The sequence below is a fragment of the Leuresthes tenuis genome, unplaced genomic scaffold, assembly GCF_036924035.1.
Source record: "Leuresthes tenuis unplaced genomic scaffold, fLeuTen1.0.hap1 SCAF_8, whole genome shotgun sequence".
Lineage (NCBI taxonomy): Eukaryota > Metazoa > Chordata > Actinopteri > Atheriniformes > Atherinopsidae > Leuresthes > Leuresthes tenuis.
This window is the reverse complement of record NW_027325362.1, coordinates 21,162,606-21,182,888: the sequence shown is the minus strand read 5'-3', so window position 1 is coordinate 21,182,888 and position 20,283 is coordinate 21,162,606. Positions and strand designations below refer to the sequence as shown.

Below are 20,283 nucleotides of genomic sequence, written 5' to 3'. Positions count from 1 at the left end.
TGAACCGCTGACCTGTCCTTGTTGCGTCACTGCTGGGACACGCTTTAGACGGCTGCCACCTTTCATGAGAATTGATAGAGGAAACGGATGAAAGAAGGACTAAATATAGAGCCTTTTGAGAACATTTCCTTGTTTACGTTGAGAAGCACAGTGATAACAGATGACAAGTTTGATCATTAAATATGAGATCTACTGCCAGTTAGAACCCACTTCAGTGTTAATTCAATTCGGAGTTGTCAGGCACTGTATCATCACAGATAAGAGGTTTGTATCATTTCTTGTGAACAGAAAAAAACACAGGGGGAAGACACAACAACATCCTACAGGTTTAATTAAATCAAGTGAATTCCCAAATACATCTTTAAACAAATTTTGGTTGTAATTGTGTTGTATTGTGTACAAATGCGAGGCATTATCTTCACGTGTGTACGTAAAAACAAGCGTTACGAAGAAATATTTTTACGACGTTTGTTTTGACAACGATGCTCGTGATATTTGACCTTGCTCTGGTCATTGTTTTAATAGCAATAAATGGCATTGTTATGAACTGGGAGCCTCGGCATGTTTGATGACGACACTCGATAACGAAGCTTCTATTGGTTAGCTGTCCACCGGAAGTAGACTGCGACCACCTACTCTCCTCTCTTTGCGCCGTGGCATTTTGTAGCAGAAGCTGCCTGGTGCTGCTGCTTTCAGGCCAAACCTACAGCTGTGAGAGGACGCAGGAATGGACTTAAACATTAGTAGGTGAGGAACATTTTTTCTTTGTTACCGCCATTAGTGATAAACGGACTCTCTTGTTGGGTACAAATAACCTGAACCATAGCGAGGCTCCGAGTATGGGCAAGGTAGTCGTAGAGCCCTGTGTATATCCGGTTGGGATTTTTCAAAATATGAAAAATACATTCTCCAAAGCCTTGCTGTTAACACAACTGAGAGTTATCTTCAGCCTGGCTTTCTAGCAGCAAGTAAGCAAATTAACTGCAATTTGTGTGCCACCTACCTATAAATGTGTTGTCATTTTTAATGCAGTCTTCAGACCTGTCAGTTCGGGCCGGTTATAGTTGAAATTGGCAAAGAAAAGACTGAAGTGATGGCATGTGTGTCAGTGATAGTATGTGTTTTTTTGTGGTTTTCGCTTACAAATATATTAATATGTGAATGATCAGATATTACAAGCAATCTGTCAGGCTGTGAAAGTGACACGCCATATAGCTCAAAGTTGAAAAAAAAAACGGATGAAACTGAACTTTCTGGTGTATATTTTGTGTTTCTGTGTGCATGACTGCGTGCTGAGACAACAATCAGCGCTTTGCCAAATGTGACTTCCTCTTTGGAGTTGTGGTGAAGCCCTAATGGAAAAAAAAAGTCCTGTAAGCAGTTGCTGTCATAAGTGATTTTTGTTGATGTGTGAAAGTACTCAACACTCCATCAGCAAAAAGGCCCCATGTTCAATATTTTTCATATTTGTATTCATAAGTTCAAAAAGTTATGTTAGATATTTACATTAACCCCCCTTCAGAAGGCACAGAAAGGAAACAGTCAGCCCAGCCAAGCCAAAAAGAGTTAAGTGCTTATTTTATTTTATTATTTTTTGTGAAAAGAATCGTGGTTTCCAACTCTACCTCCTGAAACTCGTGGCGCCGCTGAGTTTCATTACAGGAGTCTTGGGAAGGATTTACACTAGTGAGCGCCAGGTGAAAACATTTGGTGTCAGAGTAGAGAAAAACAGCATTAATTCGTGAGCCTGGGACTAAGCTGTGTGACCTTCAACAATCGACTGCTCCAGTAAAAGGTGTAAAAGCAGTGGAGGGGCTGGATACTGAAGACTTAGCTTCCATGATGTTGTAAACCGCGTGTGTGAAATTTCTTTAGCGTATATCTCACAAGATCATCAACAAAAACAACTCTGGTTCGCATGTTTGTACCCTTTGCCACGTTCGGTGTGTTATATTGCTGTTCAAGAGTGCAGTGGCTTTATTTTGAAAAGCAAACTGATAAACCGGAAATCAGTCGTCATTAGTCGGCGGTGACGTTCGTCCACCAGTTTCACTGTGCTGTTGTTTGGTTGAGAGCGAGTCGCCGTGTGCTAGCTGCCCAGGTATAGCGAACTCCAGCTGTCCCGGTGTTCTTCTGGTTCCAACAGAACCATGAAACTGTAGAATCTTCGCTGAAGCTGGATATACACTGGACACATTTTGTTTTATTTTTTTAGAGAATGAAACTGGAACTGGCAGGTTGGTTAACTACTGAGGCTACAGCATCTGAAGTGGTATCGGCGGATTATCTGCTGTGTTTTTATCTGAATCATTTATCCGTCAGTGACGTCCTATACACCTGCTGCTTTTTTTTTCTAATTTACCATTATTACTCTGTTCTGTCTCACAGGTGATTGTTGCATGGATTCACACAGAGGCGTTTTGTGAGCAAGCTGGAGCCAAGAACCAAGATCCTCACATTAAAATGACCTAATTGCATTTTGATGCCACTGAGACGATGTTTCTCATCATATTGTGTGTAATGTAAGCAAAGGGAAAAGGAGATGCAGACTCGCCAGCGATAGGTCTTAGGAAGACGTGATGCCCAGGCGTGGGTTGCCATTCCAGGGTCGGGTCCGCTGGCTCTTCCTGGGCCTCTTCCTGCTGCTGGTGTTTCTGCTGTTTGCATACCTGCTGGAGTGCACTCCACCAGCGGATGCCAGCCTGGTCCTGCCCGGCCTCGTGGGAGAGACCTACGGGAAGGAATACTACCAGGCACTGCTGCAGGAACAGGAGGAGCGCCACCTCAACCGTGCTTCCAGTCTCAAGCGGCAGATTGCCCAGCTTAAGCAGGAGCTTCAGGAAATGAGTGAAAAGCTGAAGCTGCTGCAAGACAAGAAGGAGCCGCCGGGGGTGCAGGGTCTGGGAGAGAACAAAGACCAAGAGCCCGGAGACTTGCTGGAGTTCCTGCACTCTCAGATCGACAAGGCCGAGGTTAGTACAGGAGCGCGTCTGCCCAGCGAGTACGCCCTGGTGCCCTTTGAGAGTTTCACCTCATCCAAGGTGTACCAGCTAGAGATGGGGCTGACGCGGCACCCAGAGGAGAAGCCAGTCCGTAAAGACCGCAGGGACGAGCTGGTGGAGGTCATTGAGGCCGCACTGGATATCATCAACAACCCCGACGAGGAGGATGGCGTAGAGGACGACATGCCCATGCAGAGGCAAACCTACACGGAGGGTCACTTCACTGAAGGTAAGAGCCACACCGCAGACTGGTAATTACTGACACCGATGTTTTCTCAGCGCCGTCTTTTATGTTTTGGCAGGACTGTACAGGACAGAGCGAGACAAAGGGACACTCTATGAGCTCTTCTTTGCCAAAGAGGACTCGAGCAGCTTCCGCCACGTCACACTCTTCAGACCATTCGGTCCAATCATGAAAGTCAGGAGCACATCTGTAGAAACATCAGGAATGATTATAAACATCATTGTGCCGTTGGCGGGCCGAGTCGACACTTTCTCGCAGTTCTTACAAAACTTCAGGTAGGAAGGAAACAAAACACCGTCCCCGTCTGGGAGACATGACCCAGCACGCTGCGTTTATTTGCTTTCAGAAGACACGTTAGCCTGGTTCTTGTTTTGATAAATCCCTACAGGGTAAGCAGATACGATCTTGACAAATCCTTTTGTTTTCCTCAGGGATGTGTGCATACAGCAGGACAGACGAGTTCATCTCACAGTGGTTTATTTTGGACAGGAAGGCCTGCAGGAGGTGAAGTCGTCATTGGAAAAAATGTCCAGGTTTGTCCCCTGTGCCTCCGTATGTGCACATTGTAACTCGCTTTTAACACTGGAGCATTTGTCGACACAAAAAAAAAAAAAAACTATTTTTGTTCTCCAGGGAGGAGAGCTTCTCCAATTACACTCTGATCCCGGTGGACGAGGAGTTTTCCCGGGGTCGAGGTTTGGACATCGGAGCCCACGCGTGGAAGAAAGGGGACGTGTTGATGTTTTTCTGTGACGTGGACATTCATTTCACGCTGGAGTTCCTCAACACCTGTCGTCTCCACACTGCTCCCAGTAGGTTTGATCTGGTGGTGCTCTGGTTTTCGGCCGAAGGTGAAATGTGCCGTTTGCTTACGATTAAGCTTTAACTCTGTTTTGTAGACAAGAAAGTCTTCTACCCGGTGGTGTTCAGTTTGTACAATCCTGCCATAGTTTATGGAAATTTGGAGCTGGCTCCACCTATCGAACTCCAACTGGTAAGACGCCTGCTAGTGTCCTCTCCTCTCATGAATAGGTTGGAAAGATGATTTAATTCTGTCAGTTTTGTGGGTAAATATTTCAGTTTTTGGGCTGTTTGGGTTTTGACACAGATCCACAAAAAAGACGCTGGATTCTGGAGAGATTTTGGATTTGGAATGACTTGTCAGTATCGCTCCGATTTTCTAAACATCGGTAAGCGGCGAACATTTGTTTTAACTACTTATGACACCATGATTTGAAATGGCTTACGATACTGTATCAAAGCACTTGGAAATTTTTATTATTTTTTTTTCCATCCAGGCGGCTTCGATCTCGAGGTCAAAGGCTGGGGAGTGGAAGACGTCCACTTGTACAGGAAGTATCTCCGGAGCGACCTGATAGTGATCCGGACCCCGGTGTCGAGCCTGTTCCACATGTGGCATGAGAAGCAGTGTGCGGACGAGCTGACGCCGGAGCAGTACCGCATGTGCATCCAGTCGAAAGCCATGAACGAGGCCTCCCACTCTCACATGGGCATGCTGGTTTTCCGGGAGGAGATCGAAGCTCACCTACGCAAGCAGGCCTTCAAGACTCAGAGCAAAACCGAAGACTGAGCAAGCCTCTACAACGCCCAACATAATTCCTTTATTCAGACTGTGGGGTGCCGATACTGTTTCGACACACCAAAGACATGTTTACGCGGATCCTTCTGTATTTCACTGCACAGCTGCAGACAAATGAATGTACAAAAATGAATATTGAGCAATGTGAAAACTTCACAGCGTGATACACGTCTCACCAAGGAGCTACAGCCGTAAATGATCAAATTAGCAATATTTAACTCGAAGGACTTTGACATGTAAAAAGAAAAAAATGAAGCAGCATCGTCTCTGTCGGAGTGAGATGAACTTTAATTTTACATTTTGAAATCTACTCAGTAAGCATGCAGTTATCGACCCGAGCGACAGAAATCTCTCTGTGAGCCGTCCTCCTGCTTCCACTCGCAGCTGGTTTCTTCGCAGCTTTATTTCTGAATGTGAACTTTTTGGAAGATTTTAGCCGTTTCGGAGGATTTCTGCATTCCAAAAAGACAGCGGCGCTTTTACAGGTTTTTGTTGTTTTTTCTGTCAAATGGAACAAAAGACGGTTACGAAACGTGTTTTTAATTTATTGGGTTTAAGAACAGTGAGCAGTTGCACTTACTCACAACGGAGGTTGAAATATAATTTGACCACTGAAGTATGCGCTCGAGAGCCTTGACTTTAGATCAAAGCAATGCACAATCTTGGAACTCATCTACAGTAGATTGGCAGTTGTGTTTGGAGCCATTATGTTCTGTTAATGTTGTATTTTACAGGCTGTTTTTTTTGTGTTGATGACAGTGTTTGAGAGTTTATCAGAAAACGTGCAGATGTGATGGTTTAAGAACCAGAAGCAGTGTTCTTTAGCATATAGCTTGCAGACCTTCGGCATCAGGTCTAGTGTTGAAACATCTGTACCCAGAGAGAATCGCTCTCAGCGCTACGACTCCTGATACTGAGATTGAATGTTAGAAACAGCCACTCGTGTAAATACTTTGCGAATATTCCTCCGTTTCATAAAAGTTGAATATCTCTCGTTCATATGTGCCTACAGGTTCCAAGTAATACGACACGCTGACTCGATTGTTTTGCACATGTTTGAAGTTGTGTCGGCGGCTGTTTGTTCACCTCCATCCGTCTCATAACGAGGGAGGATTGTTGCTGCGGAGACGGTTGGCGCGCAGGTTGGAGGTAAAATGTCGAGTGCAGTTGTGGAAAGCTTACATACGGCAGGCAAAAGGTGCTTCTTTTTTTTTTTGTTTGTTCTCACTACAGAAGCAGGTCGTTCTTGCATCATATCCTGTACTGAAGTTCTTTTTAAAAATCAGTGTTTTTGATAACGCGATAACAGCTTTTTGTAGATAGTCCACAAGTCTCCTCGCATTACAGGAGAAACGAGTCTTCCGGTTAAGCCATGCAGAAAAATTCAAACAAGAGAAAAACTTGAGCAAGGTAATGATTTATTTTGAGATTTTGGCCATGAAATAAAACTTGGAGAAGGTTGCATTTACTGTTACTATGTAATTTCTTCCATTAACATTTGATCTGGTGATTTGTCTTTTAGTAAACTCAACCAGTTCTTTAATATATGCTATAAAAATGTCATATCAAACATGTCGAATGTCATTGAATCTACCAGCTCCTTCATGTTTCTTAATTTAAGACAAATGGCATAATACAAATGTATTACTGGTCTGTATTACAATAAGCTACATCAATAAAATAAAAGGAAACTAATAGAATAATCAAAATCTAGGTGAAGTGACGTGAAGTAAACCAAATGGGGAAAAGGTTCAGACAGGCCTGTGTTCAGTGTATTAATGAGCCACCTGTTCTGGATGGATCCCCATTGCCTTGTAGATTTCTTTGAGAATAAGCAGAGTCGTGTCTTCGGATTGCCTACAAAACAACAACAAAACAACTCAGTCATGACGGAGTCACAGTGAGACGACGTGCAAACTGCAACGATGGCAGCTCAAATGCTGGTCTTTGCTGTTTTTCGTGTCATCAAAACTATGCAGAAACTGGATTCCATGTCACGTAAAGAAGAGATAAAGCAACAATAGATGTCCATTCGGTTTTTTCTGGGTTATCTGGATTACTTTCATTAAAATCTCGAGAGCGTAACGTTCCCTTTTTGAGTGCTCTTATTGGTTACATTTTCCCTACTACGACATGTCCAGATGACGTGAAAAGGAACGCTTCATATGGAAAAGTTGCAATGTGTCATGAATTGAAAGGAAACTTAGGTACCAGTAGCAGAGATGACTCTGGAGGGCAAACAGATACTCATTGAAACTCTCGATGGGCTTCTCCTGCAGGACGTAGTCGATCCGATTCCCTCCGTTTAACATCCCAATCTTCACTTGAGGCTCCTCCTCTCTTTGTAGCTCGAGGCTTTCGGGAATCTTATGCTCTGCGACAGACCAGAACCAAGTTATCAACCTCGCAGTACAGATATAAGTCGACGGAAAGGTCACACATCGGGGGGAACTCACCCTCCTGCACGTGCTTCTCCTCCTCTTCTATCTGATTGGCCACAATGGCCAGCTCTGCCTGTAGAGCCGACGACGTGTGAGCCCGAGCGAACTCATTGAGAGTCTGCCAGGCGCTCCTCAGGGAGCTGATGAAGCCGTGTTTCAGGTCCGAGCCCATCCTGGAGAGACTCTCCTTCAGCTCTGAAACACACAGAGAGCCACTGTTAAATCCAGCACATGATGGAAATTTATCTCATGTAATTGACAAGACCAGTATTTGTTTATGGCCACCGCACTTCTGTGTGTGTGTGTGTGTGTGTGTGTGTGTGTGTGTGTGTGTGTGTGTGTGTGTGTGTGTGTGTGTGTGTGTGTGTGTGTTCCAGTAATAGGGCCGGTTTACATTTGGTATCACTGTGCGTCCTGTGTGATTTGATCACATTCAGCTCCGAACACTCGGGTCAAACTCACAGGTGATCCAGGAGTGCTTTTATCCAAACTCATTTGGCTTATCTGAACAGAATATGGGACCATCTACTGACCTGATGTGATGCCAGACAAGCAGCTTTAGAACCTTTCTCCCTCTTTGTTCTAGAAGAAACATTTTTTTGGAAAGTTCAGGCCACCAAATTAGTTTGTGATTTCACAGAAGCATCAGTAGACGTGCTGATGTCCTATTTGAGTTGCTCAGCTGACAGTGTGACACAGGCCACATGTCTGTTTGCACTCAGAGCTCATTAATTAAGATGTGATAACAGGTAGTCACATATTATAAGGCCATCGTAACGCCAGGTGTGAACACAGCATACTGAGCTGGCCACTTGTGATCGGATCACCCAGGATGCACGTTAGCAGGGTTGGAGGGGCTTAACTGAGATTCAGTAACACGACTTAATTCAAGAGTCTTCATTTATTTTCAGAACTTTCTCTTGGCTTCAGGAAGTTTTGCCACCGGGAAAAAAAAATTACACTGATCTGGTTATTTGGGCTAAAAGAAAGAGAAAAGAATCTGCGTCATACCGAGATGAAGCCTCTTCCTTCCTTTGTAATGTGGGATCAGAACAGGCTTCAGGTCCAAGTCTGGCATTATCAAGGGCTCGATCCTGTACGCAACTGGGTCCAACTAGAAAAGAGTTCACTGTTAGCGTTATTTTACATCAGTGTGAGCAACACTTCTTTGTTATAGAAACTGCCCCCCAAAAAGATTTGACTGAGCTTTTTCTGCCCGTCTTGTCCATATTTACTGGATCGTTTAAAAAAAATAAATAAATAAAAATCATGGTAATAAACTAATTTCGAATTGGAAGATTTACCCCCATGTGACCTGATTAGGTGGTCAGCATCGTGTGATTAAAGATCTTCTGTCTGATGAGGAGTTGTTGTGATCCGACTGTCACTGCCCTGAACAGAGCCCTGCAGTGTGTGAGCCGTCTTAGTCCCCCCCCCCCCCCAGTTTTTGCCCAGCACCTGCTGCCTTATTTGACTAGGATGCATGTGTTTTTTTTTTTTTTTTTCTACTTCTTAAACCGAGACGTAATATTACCAACTGAAATACCTTTGAACAAAAGCAAAAGCAGAGACTTCTGTAGCATCAGAAGCTTATTCATCAGCAACTTGTTGAGGAAATAAACGCTGGAGGAGCTGCATACCGGGTGATAGATATTGAAGAATCCCTTGCATGTGGGCAGCTGGTATGTCTCTTCAATCTTCTCGAGTCCTCGGACTGTCAGAAACATGCCGATCGGAGAACCTAGAGCGAAGAAATTCACGGGCTCAAAGTCCAGAGAGTGGTAGACCACAGACACCTGCAGAACCAAACGTAAGTGAAGTTATTATTAAATGTCAATCCTGATTTTCTTCCCTGTGTTTGAAGGCAGATTTATTTACCTGTCCGGTACCGACTTCAAAGTAATCATAGTTGACGTGGACAGAGGAGACGGTGTTGCCCACTGGAAGCTTCTTTACGGTGGGGTCAACGACCCCCTCAGCTGCTGGCGTTGGCACCGCGACCTCGCTGTCCCCTTTCACTTCTGCTTTGGCCTCTTGAGCTGCCCGACGGGCAGCCTGCGCACAAGAAACCGCCACAAATTTAGAACGTTGTCAACGCCATTAGGTTCAAGTAACGCTGACGCTCAAGTAACAAACTTACTTGTCGGTTAATCCTTTCTTTAACAAACTTGGCAATCTTTTTCCTGGGACCCATTGGGAGTCCCATCTCTTTAAGGTCTTCTATGGTGCACATGACCTGGAAGAACATGTGAAGGGACAAAAAAGGGTTTATTGGGCAAAAAAAAACAAACTCCTGTGTTGTCTTAGTTTTAAAAATGTAATTGAAACAACCCTCCTTGCAATAATATCTTTAGAAAAAGAAAATCACGCAAATACGAGAGGCAAAAGATTCTTACAAAAGATTCGATGTCAATCTTCTCCTCATCAAAGGTGCTTTTGTACTCAGACAGGCCCAAATGTTGCAGCACCGCAGCAAGATCCTGGAATTCCTCCTCCTCCTCTTCTTTGGGCTGCTCCTCCGCAGCAGGAGGAGTGACTGCATTACTCCCCTGTGTAGCCGGAGCTGTCACCTGATACGAGAGGCACGATTTACAAGTTACTGTGTGAATTGCAACTAGTACTGACACAGTATATCACTTCAGCATCAGCCCAAGGTTGGGCGCGCGGGTAGCAGTCACAAAAACTTCAGCACCCTGTGGATGCCAAAAAAGTAAACACATTTGACTTATGGTAGCATATTTGAGTGAGTGCTCATTAGCTAGTGAGTGACCTGTTTGGTATCTCCATTGGCAGTGGGTACAGTTGGCATGACCATCCCAGGAGAGACAGTCTTCTGATTAGAAAGCAGGTCAAAGAGAATCAGGGAGCCTGCAAGTACAGAGACAAATAAAGAACAATACGGCTGAAAAGGGTGAAGAAATCATGAACTGGTGGTCTTGCAGACAGTGAACTGGTTTCTTACCCAAGCTGTGTCCAGCCACTGATACGGCTCCTCTGTAGTCTGGGTTCCTCTCCATAAACAGGGCATAAAGTCTGTTCATCTCTAGAGCAACTGTGTCCATGATGGTCTGACAATAGGTGGGACTGTTGTAGAAAAGCACATCTAACAAAGTCTCGTTTGTAAAGTGACGTAAACGCCCAGTGCTGGGCAAGGTGATCTTCTTTATCCTCCTACAAAGAAGCACAAGAATTCAGAGATGGATCGTCAGAGATGGATCGTCAGAGATGGATCGTCAGGGACATCCACTGTACGTGCAGCCTGTGTGATGGTATGGTTATTGGTCAGGAGAGTGATTACTTGGTAATTGGGGTAATTACAGTGTTTCTAAATGACACGGCCACACTACCGTCTTAAAGTAACACGAGAGATTTTGGCAATTTCTTTTGACCAAGAACAGACGCCCACTTAAACACTACCCAACAGATTTTATAACTCAATATGGAATCATTCAAATAAATACAGCCCTATTAAGACGGAGTAAATCTACCTAATCCAAGTCCACTTTCTACAGTCTATGTTAAGAAAACATCCCCGAAGCACAATGTTACACCGATGAAACTCTTCTTTACAACCATGAACTCCAACCAGACTTTAATTAGGCCAAAACAACAGACAACAGCCTGCTGCTATGAACAGCCCCTGGAGCACCATGAGAATTAATCTGCAGCTTAAAATAACCCCAACAAGTGCTCAGTTTACTCAAGCGCACTAATGAGATTTACACATTACAGAGAGATCAGGATTTTCAGGATGTTTTCCAAGGAAAAAAAAAAAAAAAACAGAAAACAGTTCGCGTGATATCATCAGAAAATTGACTCCTTCTGTGCAACTGATAGACAAACGACTCAAGTTGCAGGATTAGGTCCACAGTTAGGCCGACATTTACCCAAACAGCGTGCCAGTTATTGAGTGGAAGCATCACTTTGTATCAGCAAAGTTGAAGTTAGCTTAATACAAACTATCGAACAGTCGCACAGATTTTTGGGACAGTTCGGACAAGTTGACCGTCCTGCCTCCCCTCACCTGTCCACCCCCGTTGCGTCTCCGTGTAGAGCCGTGTGCCACCGGACAGGCAGGAACTCCACTCGGCTGATGGCGTGCTCGTCCAGCGATTTCTTAAAGTGACTGTGCAGCAGCTTCAGAGACACGCTGCGGAAGTCATCCACTGAAAGCCCAAGAATATGAGAATCATACGGTTGCTTTCATAAATGCCATTAAAGGAGAATGCGCGGTACTCACCGCACTCGATCATGCTTCTAAACCTCAGGTCACACACGGGGCCGATCCCGTGAACCATAAAGACCAGATGATCCACCTTGGGAAGCTCACCTGGAGGAAGATGCACATAACTGAATGGAGGGATTTTAGTACCTCGGTCGATCCACAGGGTCACTCATCGCCCTGTGAACCACCTAAAACCTAACCTATGATGATCAAGTTTGATCATTAATTAGTTCAATCTTTTTTTATTCTTGTAAAATAAATGCAAAATTGCCTTTTGACTCCGCGTCATATATAGAATATGTACATCACTTTTCTATTTAGTGATTAGATTAAATAAATGCGAGTACAGAGGAAGCAGGTTACCATCTGGCACTTCATCGTGGTCATCATCGATCCCTCTCTTCACCACTCTGGGTCTGGTCTGCCCGTCCTGAGTTGTGCCCCACTCGTCTGGTATGGCGGAGGGCTGAAACTGCACTATGACCTAACAAAAGCAAACAGATCAATCTTTACCACCTCTCAAACCAAACTAATGGGGCTAACTGCATCACTTAACACTCGTGGGGACTTACCTTTGGATTGTGCATGACTATAGTCTCTCCTGATGGGAACTCCAGTCTACGATGCCACTGGTTTGTAGACACAGCTTTCTTATATTCTGCCTGAAGTTGCCACAATTAGAGTGTGTTATTTCCAACCCAAAGCAAACATTCACATGACAACTGACGCAGTGCTGGAAACACCGGTGTAACAAAATTATTACAGTATTCTGATGCAACATAAAACCCATCAGTGTTTCTGGACAGACCTCCAGTTTCTCGCTAAACTCCTCAGAGTACGGAACAAAGCGACTATCCGAGTCCCCTTTGTAGAACCAGGAGCAGCGCCGGACCTCTGTCGGCTCCTCCTCCCAGAACACTGCAGTCCTGACGCGGTCGTAGAGCTGCACGTCGTAACGCCCCCCGTCTGTCCGTACAATCACATTCTCTGGATCTGGTTGAACTGGAAGAAACAGATTTGTGGTAGATGACGATTTCACGGCTCTGTCAGAGCATTATTAGTCTGAGATGCTTAAGTCTTATGCTCAAGATAAACGCTGACAAACCTGAGTTATATGTCTCCTCGAGCTGAAGGGAGTCGATGATACTGAAAGGAAGCCAGACGCTCTTTGACTCCACTTGCTTGTAGTAAAACCAATGAGGCTGAACTGGTTCATAGACGTTGTAGTTGTACTGCATCATGGGGCCTGCAGGAACTATGGCTCCAGCAGTGGTGGGTGGAAGTGGAGGCCCCTGACTATGTGTAGGAGGAGGCTGAAAAAAAGAATTGCAATGCGTTGTTTTTTTAAAATGACCTAATCATAAACCCCATTGCTATTTTTGAAAGTCAAAGAGCAGAGAGACAGTTGGTTTTATCTACCTTTGTAAACGTGGGTCCCGGCGGCGGGAACATCTGCGGCGGGGAGCTGAGGGGGTAGGGATTCTGCTGAGGTGTGTGCATTGTCGGCAAGATCTCTGGAGCTGGAATGTAAGGACTGGCTCTGCTGCTCGTGGGGGTGTGTCGGTACGGGTTATGACTCTGCTGATGAATTTGGGGAGGTGGAGGGGTCATCGTGGTAGGGGGAGGAGTGTGATGCCCAACAGGGCTCTGGTAAACTGCACTACCGAACGCTGAAGTAGAAGGGTTCATGTGTGAGCCGGATGATGGTGGTGGTAGTGGAGCCATGCCAACGCTGCTGGGAGGGGAAACAGGTCTTGCAGTTGTTGGGGCTGCAGACGGTGCTGGCGGTGGGCATGGTGACTGGCCTATGGATGCAAATGGGTCAGAGGTGGTTACAGGACTGGAAAAGTAGCTAAATGTAGAGGAGGCAGCCGGTCCATTCCCAGAGTTCTGACCAAGAAAACTGTCTTCCTCTCCAACATCTGTGGAATCATCTGATGGACATAAAAAAAAAAGGAAGACTATTTTTGAACAGTGTAACACTTCCATCCAAAAAGCAAGGATGACAATATATAAAGAAAATACTTTTCCCGTGCAGGTCGCTTCTTAAACAGTCTATAAAAGACATGCCAGTTAACTAATGTGGATGGCAAGAGGAAGCAGCCAAACACCAGACTTAACAGTACATGTTTTGAAATATGGTCCTCTAAAACATAAGTAAAGTATAACAACAACAATCGACAGTCCAACCAAAACGCATTAAAAATCAATTTTCCTAACCTGCCAAACAAAGGACATGCTACTCATATACAGTTTGTTCCTCTTTCTATCTCTTTTGCACTTCATAACAGCTGACAGCAGCAAATGAGCCCGGCTAGCTAGCTTAGCTTGCTAACGACCTCAGTATTTTTTAAGACATTTTCCTCAGTTGGTGCTTTTTCTCACCTCCTGACAACACCGCCGGACCAGTGGCCTGACTCACTGGCATGAAAGGCAAATTGAAGTTAAACTCCGGAGCGGCGCTGAACAGTAAATTTGAACTGGTGTTGGGAGCATTATTATTTTTTTTATCTGCCATTTTCCCCTAGAATTACACGTAGCCACAACCGGAGCAAGCTGGCAGCTCGCACTCCGCCGTTCAAGCGGCGCTTTCTCAGCGCTCACGGATTTTTACTGATCTGTAAAGCAACAACAGATCTACTCACGGACAAACAACCCAACATATGACATATAGATCTGCTAAAATAACGCAGGCCACTTGACCGCAGCTCGTTGGTTGTGTAAAAAACGAAGTCTCTCTCTCGCTACTGCCACCTGTATATCAGGAAGATTATCTAAACTCATGTATTTTAAACCTTACTTGATAAAGGGTTTTATTTTAAGATTATATGATTTTTTCTACTTATTTGAAAGGACGCCTCTATTCAAAATCAAAATAACCCGTCTGCTGCTGAATTACAACTTTGACCAGCGACAGTGACAGTGCTAGCTCCGTGCTCCGGTTTGTCCCCGTGTACAAAACAAGCCAACTGCTCTCCACGACCAGTGACGCAAATTTCCCGCCCTCATTTCTGCAATCTCGTGTGAGCGGAAAGTCAACAAAGTAGTGGATTGACATCGGTTTTACTTGATTCTATTTTACATTCTCCCGAATATTGTCCCAGGTTTACGATGCCTTCCACACACGACTGGATCAACGACCCTCTAGGCGTTGTTGAAGGGATGTTCGGTAAGACGCTCGCGAACTCCGCTCTGTGACAGCTATCGTTAACGCGTGAGACTAGCTAGCTAGCCAGCCAGCCTCTCATCACATGTAGCTGCGCTTTTATCGCTTGATAAAGTTGCTCGGTGAAGTAACTGTCAGCTGTGTTTCACTGCAGTCTGGACCCACACCAGTTTTAAGTACACAAAGATGCTGACTTCCCGCATTTAAACAGAAAAGCCAGAACTTGTAACTGAAATCGGTCAAGCTCGCCTAGAAAATACTTTCTCTCAATAGGTTGTTTCGGAGACAGAGGTGTTTTTTTCCCCTAGCTTTACTCATTATTAAACACAACGTGAACAAGAAGTTACCAGCTAAAAACGAAATAACTCCGCACTACTTTTTTGAAGTATTTGGTAATGGTACTTGCTGTTATGAAGTAGACGGATGTTATTTATAGGTTTAGAAGATTAATTTGTTAATCAAAGTTTTCAGGTGACCGCATGTAAGTAGGTAATGCCTTTTTTCTTCTTTTTTTTACAATTTGGTATAATCCATTTTTAAATTTTGCCATGATCAAAGTACTTGGAGCATACTGTATGCTGATGCTACCTTTTAGGTTGGTGCAAATCTATTTTCATGCATTTCTAATGCAGCAAGGTTCCCTGTTTGTTTAAAGGCTGCACATTCATTTTGCTGCCAGTTTAAACCACAAGTTAACACCACGACTTCTTGGTGTTGTAGCTGCCTCCCAGAATGGTCCAAACTCTGGATGGGAGACGAAAGCGGTTGGATTTTTCAAAGATCAGCTGAAAGAGAAGGACGCTCAGATGATGGTAACCCAGCTTCTTCTACCGTACGAATTACACAGAGATGCAAAAGATGCCTGGAAACGCCATTGTCGACACCTATTTCAGCACACTTACTCGTAGGTAACTGTCACCTTTGTTGGGACGCAGGTTCCGTCTCTGAACGACGTCCCTCTGCACTACCTGAAGCCCAACAGCCTGGTGAAGTTTCGCTGTTTAATCCAGGACATGTTCGACCCAGAGTTCTACATGGGAGTGTATGAGACTGTCGATCCCTCCACACAGGCAAAGGTGTGTGCTTCCTCCTCCCCCCCTTTGCAGCTATTTGCATATGCACAAACATCTAGTGTGTCTGCTGCTCGCTCTTTTGCATTTGTTCCCGTGTTGAATATCAACATCTTATTTTACTGTCTGAACATCCCCAGACGCTGCGTTGTGGGAAGTACAAAGACGTGACAGAATGTGGGGTGAGTTTATCTCTTCAGGCATTCAGTGGCCCGTACATGCCCCGACACGGCTTGAACGTGGCTGCGTGTTTTATCTCCAGGTGGATTTTAACTCCAGAAGCGCAGTGACTGCAGAGAGACAGACTTTCTACTGTGTGCCAATCCCTGGAGAAAATCAGTGGGTGAAGGAGATATCCTTGTTCACTTATTTAAGAAAGTAGCATAAGAGTGCTTCTGAATGCTGCTGCGTAGCGTTCCTTAATTCTGCTGCACAGGTATGCCGGCACGAGCCAAGCAAGAGTCGTCCCCTCCACCTCGTACGTGCCGAGCAGACAGAAAAGAAGCTACGAGGAGGACGACGATATGGACACTCAGCCGCAGAAGCAGAGGGAACCACACGCTGGTATGAGCTGCGCTTTGTTTTGCCTCCTTCAGATGAAGTGAGATTATTTGTTGAGCCCTTCTGGCTGCTGTTTCTTGACTTTTTGTTTTTTTGGCGTGTCTTGCTGCAGGTCCTCAGAGTTCAACGGAACAGCACGGCAACGGCGACTGCAAGCGGCAGGAGACGGAGGCTCCTTCCAGCCAGGCGACGTCCGCGTCCCACCTCGACCTCAATTTCCCCCTGCCAGGAGAAAAGGGCCCCTCCTGCCTTGTCAAGGTGTGTTCAGCCTTGCTGTTCCCTCCCTGTCAATTTTCAAGGCTCCCAATTGAAAATGTCGTGCATGATACAGCTATCATCAGCAGACTGTCCAAGTGTAAAGAAGGTAGCGTTAAGCTGTGTGTTGTTTGCAGGTGTACGAGGAGTGGGACAGTTTCAAACTGAACGACACCCTGGAGGTCTACGGGATCCTCTCAGTCAGCCCCGCACTGAGCGCTCTGGCTGATGAGAAGTAAGGTTGATTCGGTGTTGCTTTCCCTCTGGCTGCCGGTCTGTTGCTCATCTTTGGCTCTCCCGTACAGAGACGCCTCCTCATCCCTGCTGGCCCCTTCAGAGTGCATGGAAACCACAGAGGAGCAGAGGGTGCACAGCCCACCGGCCTCCCTCGTTCCTCGCCTCCACATGCTCTGCACCCAGCCGCTGCCACACAACAACCCCCTGATGCCCAACGCAACCTTGGAGAACAACAGTGCCTGTAAGGACACAGAAGAGTAGGAATACTCCCAAGTTTCTCTTTGGTTTTTTTCCCCGTTAAACTTATCGATTGTTAGCATTTGTAGCTTCTGCTAATCTAACGTTTTTTTTAATTATTGTAATTAATGATGACACATTATTCTTTGTTTGACAGATATTATTCAAACCACTTCAGTGCTTTTTGGGAGAAATTGTTCACGGTGAATTTGGAAATGAAAATGCAGCGCTTTACAGTATCAAAGGCTTTTTATTTTTAAGATCCAGGGCTGCCCCGACCAGATTCCCTTTTATCTATGAGGTATGGGACCTGTTCCAAAAGCTATCAGTTTTAAGCTAGACAGGCCATGACTGATCTCATTGATTCCGTATCGGTGTCACGAGTACAAAGCGACACAGACTCTAACTGCACAACCTCACAAACCTGCTGGCATGTTGGGTTTATTTTCACTCGCGTGGTAAATCAGCCGGAAATTAACTTCATCTACTTTCCCTGAGCAGTAGTTCATCAGCGCAGCCTCAAAACTTAATGCAGCTTAATTTTTATCCAGTCAAGCTGCCATTCAAACTGGATGAGTAACATCTGTATTGGTCCGCAGCATCTGGCATCCTCTGGACCGATGTACCACGAGGCCACTGATGGTTCCGCTTGTGTTGAGAGGGGAAAAAGCAAAAATACTCAAAAGAGAAAACATTTTATTTGTATTTTCCATGTAAAGCTTTTAAAGAGCCAACATTCCTGCAGTTGCCAAAGCAGCTTGTTTGACCTCTTTGTCCTCTCTCCTTAGTTTTATCTTCGACTCTAAGTGAGATGGCCGCAGTCAGGGCGGAGCTGCTCTCATACTTCACTCATGTCCTTCTGGGTGACGCTCTGGCTGCTGAGTACCTCATTCTGCATCTCATTTCTAATGTGTATGTTCAAATCAGTTTGTAACGTTTAAGCAAGAAGCCCGTCTTTCTAAAAAAAAAAATGTTTATTTCAGTGTGAATGATTCTGTCGTAGGTACACCAGGCGGGATGTTCTCCCGCTGGGCAAGTTTACCCTGAACCTGAGCGGCTGTCCTGTCGTCGCCTCGTACACCGAGCGCCTCTATCACATCATCCAGCAGCTTGTGCCTTCTGTGAGTGGTCCATCGACGCTTGTTCCCTTTGTTTGGCCCAGTTTTTGCTTGAACGTTTTCTCTTTGTTGCAGTCGCACTACCTGGGCATGAGCCTGCAGAACATGAACCAGATGCGGCTGGTGCCTAAGAAGGACTATGTGGCAAACCGGCTCGTTAGCGGCGCCCTGCAGCTGGCCAGAAACACCTCTCTGTTCCTGGATGAGACGCAGCTGGAGCAGGGACAGCTGGACACCACGGGTGAGGCCTGTAGAGACCACAGGGTGGCGACAGTGAGGGGACAGCTCATACCTCCCTGCAGTTTGCTGACATTGTTGGCACTAACCGGGTTGGATGTTTGCCTCTGCTTGATTTGTGCTGTAGGTGTGCGTAACGTTACGGCCCTGGGGAACCTGATCTCATGGCAGAAGGTTGATTATGACTTCAACTACCATCAGATGGAATTCCCCTGCAATATTAACGTGCTCATCGCGTCAGAGGGCCGCTCGCTGCTGCCGGTGAGGACAAAAAAAAAAGGGATAAGGCGCGCTACAGCAGAGTGTAAACTCCCCCCCCCCCTCTCCACGAGCACTGCCAGGGAAGGGTTAGGTTTCTTTCTGTCAGACGCTGGAGGTTGTTTCCACCCGGCGTCACGCTGTCACCTCAGCTGCCATTGGTCGGCTGCAGCGACCCTGTCAGCCAGCAGCTTTAGCCCGGGTCTCGCTCTGTTGCGAACTGCCCGAGGAATGCGCTGTGTGCTATTCCTGTATGTTGCTCTAATGAGTTGCCATGGTGGCAGCTGTGTGCCACAGGAACAATCCTGGGAGAGGCGTCAGGCTTGGAGATCTGTTAAGTCCTGCAGTGAAGGGCAGCGGGCAGTAAACAACTCCCACGGGTTGATTAGAAGTCACATTTACATGGCTGTGTTTACATCAAGCTGCTGTTGGCTGGTGAGCAGCCGGAGAGTCGGCCAGCAAAGCTGTGCTCCTGTCCGATGTCGCTGGGAAGTTTCGAGACTGTCAAACGTGGCGCGCACACAGCTGTCAGGGCCTACTTTTACACAGCAGCATATTAATATTTAATTTCTTTTTTCAGTGAGGAAAGTTCCTCCGTGGCATGGTGTCAGTGTCTCTCTTCCTCTTTCTGCCCGCAGTCTGACTGTCAGGTACACCTCCAACCACAAATCGCTCCATCTCACGTGGAGGAGTACCTCGGCAGCGTCCACATGCATCCGCAGGCCTCGTCGCAGCTGAGCAAGTACAGGATCTTCCTGAGTGTGGCTCGGCTGCTCGACTACAGCATCTCGGATGAAGTGACAAAGGTGGGACACTGTCTGAGAGAGATGCACACAAATAAATGACGTCCCGAAACTTGGCGCTCGCCGTTCAATCTTTCTTCATCTGCCTCGTAGATGGTGTGCAGCTAATTGTGCTTGAACTGCTTGTCCTTTCTTCATGTCCTCAGTCGGTCGAAGATGACTTTGTAGATATGAGGAAGGACGACCCCCAGAGCATATCTGCGGAGGACCTCCACAGGATGCTCGTCGTGGCGAGGTGGGTTTCAGGTTTAGGTTTAGCCTTAGCTTTTTTTAGAGCTTGGATTTTGGCTGACTGCGACTCTACCTGCAGGTTGCTGTCTCTGAGCCTGGGGCAGACGTCTCTGTCCAGAGACAACTGGCTTAAAACCAAACACCTGGAGATGCTGCGGAGGACCCGGATGGAGCAGCACAAGAGTGTCAACGGCAACGAGCCGTGATCCGAGAAGCACGTTGGCTTCACTTTCTTTTGATACCTTTACACTTTGTAATAAAGTTTTTCATGTGCCATTGAGCTCAGATGTAAAACTTTTTTTTTTTAAAAGATTTGTTATATATTCTTGTTCTGGGCTAAAGTTAGTAACTGACTGTGTCCAATAACATCTCAATCACTTATCATTTTACTTTAAATTCCCAGACTGCAGTTTGATGGTATTTCTGCAGACCAAAAAGTTTACATTTTCTTTTTCTTCAAACTTCAGAGATGTTAACACTGCACAGTGCGATTTCTTCTGTTTGTTAGTTCCAAACAGAAACTGTATCAGTGGGCAGTGAGCCTACCTGTAGATGCGTTTGACAATAAACCTTATGCAGCGCTCAAATGCACGTTGTC

At 45.7% G+C, this 20,283-nt stretch overlaps 3 protein-coding genes across 5 annotated transcripts; 2 read left to right on the top strand and 1 right to left on the bottom strand.

The window, feature by feature from the left end:
- The first annotated feature begins 619 nt into the window (after positions 1-619).
- csgalnact2 (chondroitin sulfate N-acetylgalactosaminyltransferase 2) lies at positions 620-5,081 on the top strand. Of its 3 annotated transcripts, none has more exons than XM_072391375.1 (8): positions 620-743; positions 2,389-3,231; positions 3,305-3,521; positions 3,678-3,779; positions 3,880-4,058; positions 4,146-4,240; positions 4,355-4,436; positions 4,545-5,081. In XM_072391375.1, the coding sequence occupies exons 2-8, from the start codon at positions 2,580-2,582 to the stop codon at positions 4,835-4,837; spliced, it is 1,620 nt and encodes a 539-aa protein (XP_072247476.1). In that variant the 5' UTR covers positions 620-743; positions 2,389-2,579; the 3' UTR covers positions 4,838-5,081. The 3 variants fall into 3 exon arrangements, with proteins under 3 accessions (XP_072247476.1, XP_072247474.1, XP_072247475.1); XM_072391373.1 differs by having other exon boundaries at positions 620-747; XM_072391374.1 differs by lacking the exon at positions 620-743 and adding an exon at positions 2,052-2,237.
- Positions 5,082-6,247: 1,166 nt separating this feature from the next.
- On the bottom strand, positions 6,248-14,165 carry sec23ip (SEC23 interacting protein). The gene is made up of 18 exons (XM_072391371.1): positions 13,898-14,165; positions 12,932-13,446; positions 12,618-12,825; positions 12,321-12,514; positions 12,085-12,174; positions 11,876-11,996; positions 11,528-11,617; positions 11,312-11,453; positions 10,250-10,458; positions 10,058-10,155; positions 9,684-9,857; positions 9,428-9,523; positions 9,166-9,342; positions 8,928-9,083; positions 8,299-8,401; positions 7,303-7,482; positions 7,058-7,220; positions 6,248-6,703 (listed from the first exon to the last, which is right to left on the bottom strand). The coding sequence occupies exons 1-18, from the start codon at positions 14,028-14,030 to the stop codon at positions 6,622-6,624; spliced, it is 2,931 nt and encodes a 976-aa protein (XP_072247472.1). The 5' UTR covers positions 14,031-14,165; the 3' UTR covers positions 6,248-6,621.
- A 321-nt stretch (positions 14,166-14,486) lies between these two features.
- Positions 14,487-19,965, top strand: mcmbp (minichromosome maintenance complex binding protein). The gene is made up of 16 exons (XM_072391372.1): positions 14,487-14,681; positions 15,399-15,490; positions 15,614-15,754; positions 15,889-15,930; positions 16,011-16,101; positions 16,184-16,312; positions 16,422-16,567; positions 16,702-16,799; positions 16,870-17,042; positions 17,827-17,950; positions 18,042-18,159; positions 18,232-18,397; positions 18,521-18,654; positions 19,290-19,457; positions 19,601-19,689; positions 19,765-19,965. The coding sequence occupies exons 1-16, from the start codon at positions 14,624-14,626 to the stop codon at positions 19,889-19,891; spliced, it is 1,896 nt and encodes a 631-aa protein (XP_072247473.1). The 5' UTR covers positions 14,487-14,623; the 3' UTR covers positions 19,892-19,965.
- The last annotated feature ends 318 nt before the right edge of the window (positions 19,966-20,283 follow it).